General features: G+C 37.4%; 1 protein-coding gene across 3 annotated transcripts in view; it reads left to right on the top strand.

The window, feature by feature from the left end:
- Positions 1–6,000, top strand: part of KCNK2 (potassium two pore domain channel subfamily K member 2) — a 209,670-nt gene that overhangs the window by 201,450 nt on the left and 2,220 nt on the right. For all 3 annotated transcript variants that reach the window (XM_006155832.3, XM_027774714.1, XM_006155830.3), the window contains one exon: positions 5,381–5,732. In XM_006155832.3, the coding sequence (XP_006155894.1) occupies positions 5,381–5,698 (318 nt within the window). In that variant the 3' untranslated portion in view covers positions 5,699–5,732. The remainder of the gene's footprint in view (positions 1–5,380; positions 5,733–6,000) is intronic.

A 6,000-nucleotide genomic window follows, 5' to 3' on the forward strand; every position in this document is an offset into this window, starting at 1 on the left:
CATACTTTGACATCTTTAAAAAGAAAAATGTTATTTAAAATAATGGTATTCATTTTAGTATTACTTTTCTTGACATTGTTTTTATTAACAAAGCAATTAAATGCTGTTGTACTTAATCTTTACAAAAGTACGTGTTAAGAAATAGAGAAATTGCTAACTAAAAAAAGCAATTTAGGTTAAAGAGACCTTATGAATATTACATATACTTTCCTGAAAACCAAAGAAAAACATCATGTACTGTTCTGTCAAGATAATGTGACTCTTAAGTAATCCTTTTAAGGTTTTTTTAAAACCTGGTCGGCAAAGATAATAATTAGAATTGTTCTTTTTACCAGTACAGTTCAACGATACAATGAAGTGTCAATACTTCAAAAAACGAATTAATGATAATTGTTAGGAATTACAGTCGAGGCAACCTCTGAAATTGAAATGCAAAGTAGGCTTCAAATTATTTTTATAAATTTAAACAGAGGAATGTTTTCAGCTCATCTGGTTACTTTTATTATTTACCTTTCGTCAAAGCATTAAGGAATATAAGCATCTGAGTACTGAAAAAAGTAAATTAAAATTCCACTGTAAAAAGAGATAGGAAAAACCATTGGCTAAAAATGAGGAACTTTGTTTTACTAATGGTGGTAAAAATACCACATAGTCATCATCAAATGCTAAATATTCAACTTTTGCTTCTGATTCTTTTGAAGACATCTGTTAGGGAAAAGATTCTCTATTTCTGTTATTCTACCCACATCAGAAGCAGTGACTGGTGGGCCAGCAGGTGGCATGGAAGTTCAGGTGCTAGATTCTACATGGACGACTATGAGATTTGAGTTCTGGACATGAAGGATTTGAAATCACGCCATTGTATGTGCGTGCCCGAGATCTCAAGAGAAGAATGGAAGGGTGGATTGTGGCATGAAGACGCTGTTGGAGTTCCTCCCTTGGAATAAATAAATAATCTTTAAATAAAAATTATGTATCTGTGCATAAATAGGGTATTTAAAATTTTTAAAAATTATGTATCTGTGCATAAATAGGGTATTTTTTTTTAAAAAGTGAAAGCCCTTATGAGTATTATCTAATACTTGAATTGGTTGTTGGTAATTAGAAAAGCTTAGAGATTTTCAGAATAGTTTCTCCACCTAGTGATGACTCTAAGACAGGGACTGGGCTTTCCTTAAAGACAATTAGAATATTAAAAAGAAAACGGGTAAGGCTGGGTAATCTCTGAAGGGAAAGAATAACTAGGACAACATTATAGGACTTCAAATAAAACATTCCTTATACATGGAGTGACAAAGGGAAGGCAATAATTCAAAAGAAGTAATGCATGGAAAAGGCTTAGTGAGAAAGAAAATGTGAATTGCTCTTTTTCTGAGAGTATTGATAAAGTTACTGTTGCCACATTTCCACATCATACCACAAATTTACATTCTGTAGTGGCTGACTGCATATAGTTGGAATAATATTATTGTGGTACTTTTATTTATTTATTTTTTTGAGATGAGTCATTTAGAATATTGGTAAATTTTGATTTTTAAAATTTTTCACCTTGTGGGCCAAAGCCAGATCTCTTTACAGAGTGTTGTGGAATTTCAAAGCTGGGGAAAGTAGGCCGGATGGGAAATTGAAGCAGAAAACATGAGGTGTTTCAATTGAATGGAGAGTCATAGATGGGTTAAAGACTTGTTCAGAGCGGAGCAGCTTTGGAAAATAAATATTCAAGGAAAATAACGTAAAATTGTGCTTAAAGTCATTTCAAATTTGAGGAATTTCCCATCTTTATAGATAAATTTTGCAGAAGATTTAAAATGAAACTGTGTTCAACCTCTTGGTGATCTGTTTGCTGAATTTTATGGAAAACGGGGCTTGTGGAACAGCATTGTTTAAAACTGGGGAGTCACTTGTATGTTAGGTAATATTTAATCGTGAAATTTCAGGTAACCCAGCTGGTGGGAGAAAGTGACTTTTGCCATTCAGAGAAGATAGTTTTAGATGATACTTGCCCTGGAAACTGTTCTCCTATCCAAAGTCAGAGTAGAATGATAAGTCTTCCTATCACCGAAACACGGCTCAGAAACAGATCAGAGGGAGAAGAAAGTATAAGGAAATACCGCTCCTCAAAAAATGGTTCCACCTTCTTGGAATAATACAGAGCTGGCATTTTGCAGAGTTGTTTAGAAGAAAATAATCTTTTTAGAAATGCAGTTGATAAAGAGCAAGTATTTAAAAAAAATTCAGGGACCAGCAGATGGCATAATGGTTACATCACTGGACTCACACATGGTTGACCGCAGTTTGAGTCCCAGATGTGGCAGCTTAAAACTTACACCAGAACATGTGTGTGTGTGTGTGTGCCCAGAATCCCAAGAAGAGAATGAAGGAAAGGGATTGTGATGGGGTCATTGCCTCTGGGGAGTGATTTCTTGCTTTTTCTCTCTGTCTCTTTCTGTCTCACTGGTGAGCACACATGCCCTATAGCAAAAATCTCTTAAAAAAAGAGAGATTTCAAACTGTAATGACTGAAAGACTTCTTTAAATTATATTACATTTCATTACAAATAAATGCTTACTCCAGTGAGGATTGACCTTTTACAAGTTCAATTTGGAACACTTAGTAATTCATGGTGCTGTGATAAGATAATGAAGTTTAAAAACAGATTTGAGGGGCCAGCAGGTGGTGTGGTACTTGAGGCACTGGATTCCCACATGGCCAACTGCAGTTCAAGTCCTGAAATTTAGCACCTTGAAGATCATGTCAGATGCATGTGCGTACATGCTCAAAATCCCAAGAGAAGAATAGAGAAGAAAGGATTGTAGCATGGCCAGCACCTCTGGGAAGTTATTTCTCACTTCCTTTCTCTTTGTCTCCATCTCTGTCTCTCCAGTGAGCACACACATCCTGTGGGGGAAAATTAAAAAAAAAAAACAACAAAACAAAAAACAACCTTAAAACAAGTGTAAGGCATTAAGTGATTGCATTTGTGAATGTGTTGACTTTGTGATGATGCCTGGGAGTCATCTGAAGTGAAGGTTTAATCAGCAGTTATACAGATAGGAGGTTCAGTAGAGAAATATGGGTTTGGGAGTCATCAGCAAACAGATAGCAGTTGACAAAATTGGAAGGCTGTAATCATCCAGGGAGAATAGAACCCTGGGGAACAAAGATAGTTAGGGGAGGAAAAAGATAATGAGCCTTTGTAGGTGACTGAGAAGAATCAACGACTGAACAGTATGGCAACCAACATGAGAGAGTGAAGACTGTGAGGGACAGAGCGGCAGAATGGCTCACTGAGTTCTGTGACGCGGTTGTAAGCAGTTCTAGTAGAGTCCAGAAGGCAAGTCCTTGCTGGGAGCATTTCTTTCCTTCCTTTTCTTCTGTAAGTCAGATCGTCTGTGCTGTGAGATTTAAGAATACATGGAATCCAGGTAAGACCTCTTTCTTTGTAAAGTATGTGAGCTACAGGAACATTCTTCGTGATCTTTTAGACGCTATTTTGATCAGTTTTTGGTCCCCACTTTTGTTACTAAGTGCCATTGATTCCTTAGTTATTAGGAAGATGACAAACATGGACACTTCAAAAAGTGAAATTAAAGAACGACTTGACTATGGGGCAAAGGAAAAAAAATTAAATCCATGCATAGTTTTTTTCATAAGGGACCAGCAGTTAGCATAATGGCTATGTCACTGGACTCCCATGTTGTCAACATAATATACATTTTTCTTAAACTTTTTGAAGACTCTCTCATACTATTTGATTAAGTTGTTGCAAGATTTTTTATTTTTTATAAAACTCCAATGAAACTGAAGTAGTTCACTGCATATGGATTAATTTTAATTCTCCAGAACAACACAAGCATTAACATTTCAGTCAAGAAAAATTTACTTATATAAATGTGTATTCTCAGAAACTTATTTTTAAATTTTCTTTTTGAATACAAAACAGTGCTTTTGGGTTTGAATGTACATTTTTATCACCATTAAAAGATCTGAGTCTGGGAGTCGGTCGTGATGTGGTGGTTAAGTTGGGGTTTTTTTAAAAAAAGAGTGGAAATAAATAATTCTTCCTTTTGCTTGTCTTGGTTTAGCTTTTGAAGGGACTCTACTTTTCCCTTATTTTAATTTTCAAAAGTTTAAATTTGAGCACCTATGTGCCTTAAGTCTGTTATGAATTGCTGTAGAAAGGTCACAGCAGAGAGGGAATCGATTCTATGGTTGGTTTAGAGCGGAAGCCCCAGTGCACACCTTTTTGGGTTAATTCATTATTTTCAGTGTCTTTAAGGCAATGTAACTTCACCCTAATGTAAGCTGCTGTAGGGTGGATTTTTATGTAACATGAATTTGCTTTATACTCATCCAAAAACATGTTTATTCCTTAAAATTAGTAAATAATTAAGGGACCATGGCAAGCCATAACCTTACCACCAGCCTTATTATTATAATTAGTAATAGTGTAGTCTTTTGTATTTTAAGAACACACAAACACTTGTTGGAAATACTATTTTGCTGTAGACGAATTGGTCAGAATTTTTTAGTATTTGAGTATAATCTTTAAGCATGCTGCAGTCCCCCCACCCCCCCAAATTTGCCGGAAGATACATATACTCGCCAGGGAGAGATAAGGAGAGAGCAGGAAAGTGGGGACTGGAGAATGGTCATGATGGATCCCTTCTTCAACTCTCCATTCAGGATTTTGGGCAAATGTGAACCCATGCACAGTGAGATTTTTCAGTCTACAGCATCTGGGATTTGAACTGTGTACTCAGACATGTGGAATCCACCTCTCTTAACCACCAAGCCATGGACTGGCCTTACACATGATACAATTCTAAGTCTTTTAAAAGTAGGTTAAAACTGGTAGAGGAAACAGCCAAATCTCTTAACTTTTTACATTAAAAGTATTATTTCAATAGCCTAGGCATGGAAGGAGAAAAATGGCATGTTCTCACTCATGCGTGGGAACTTGAAAAGTTCAAAGAGAGTGGAATAGAGATTGCTGGAGCTTGAGAAGACAAGAAGGCCAAGGAGGACAGCGGTGTTGGTTCACAGACAGGAAATTATAGTTAAAGGAGTAAGTTCTAGTGGCACCGTAGGTTAACTGTAATCAATAATCATTCATCATACATTTCAGAGTAGTTAAATAAGAGAATCTAGAATGTTCCCAACACAAAGTCATGTTAAGTGTTTGAGAGATAATATGATAATTACCCTGCTCAATCATTACACATTGTCTACATGTACTGAAAAATCAACACTGTACCCCATAAATTTGTGCCTTTTTCTTGTGAAAACTCCAAAAGAAAATGAACAGGAGACAGAGCACACGCAATGCTGACCACTGGGTTAATACTGCTTTGTCTTTTCTCTGCTTGTATGCTCCAGGTGGGAGAGTTCAGAGCGCACGCTGCTGAGTGGACAGCCAACGTCACTGCTGAATTCAAAGAAACCAGGAGACGGCTGAGCGTGGAGATCTATGACAAGTTTCAGCGGGCCACCTCCATCAAGCGGAAGCTCTCAGCAGAACTGGCCGGGAACCACAGTCAGGAGCTGACTCCTTGTAGGAGAACCCTGTCAGTGAACCACCTGACCAGCGAGAGGGATGTCTTGCCTCCCTTACTGAAGACTGAAAGCATCTATCTGAATGGCTTGACGCCGCACTGTGCTGGCGAAGAGATTGCTGTGATTGAGAACATTAAGTAGCCCTCTCTTGGAAGAGCCTTAGGCATAGCCATAGGTGAGGACTTCTATATGCTCTTTATGACTGTTGCTGGTAGCATTTTTTTAAATTGTGCATGAGCTCAAAAGGGGGAGAAAAATAGATATACCCATCATGGTCATCTATCATCAAGAGAATTTGGAATTTTTGAGCCAGCACTATCTTTTTGATGATGCTTGTTGACCTGTCCACTTTCCTTGACCAGTGGGATGACGAGCAATGTCTGATGCCTTTTTGTGCCCAGACTGTTTTCTTCCCTCTTTCCCAAGTGTGCCATAAGCACTCA

Source organism: Tupaia chinensis, unplaced genomic scaffold (genome assembly GCF_000334495.1).
Source record: "Tupaia chinensis unplaced genomic scaffold, TupChi_1.0 Scaffold000473_1, whole genome shotgun sequence".
NCBI classification, from domain to species: domain Eukaryota; kingdom Metazoa; phylum Chordata; class Mammalia; order Scandentia; family Tupaiidae; genus Tupaia; species Tupaia belangeri.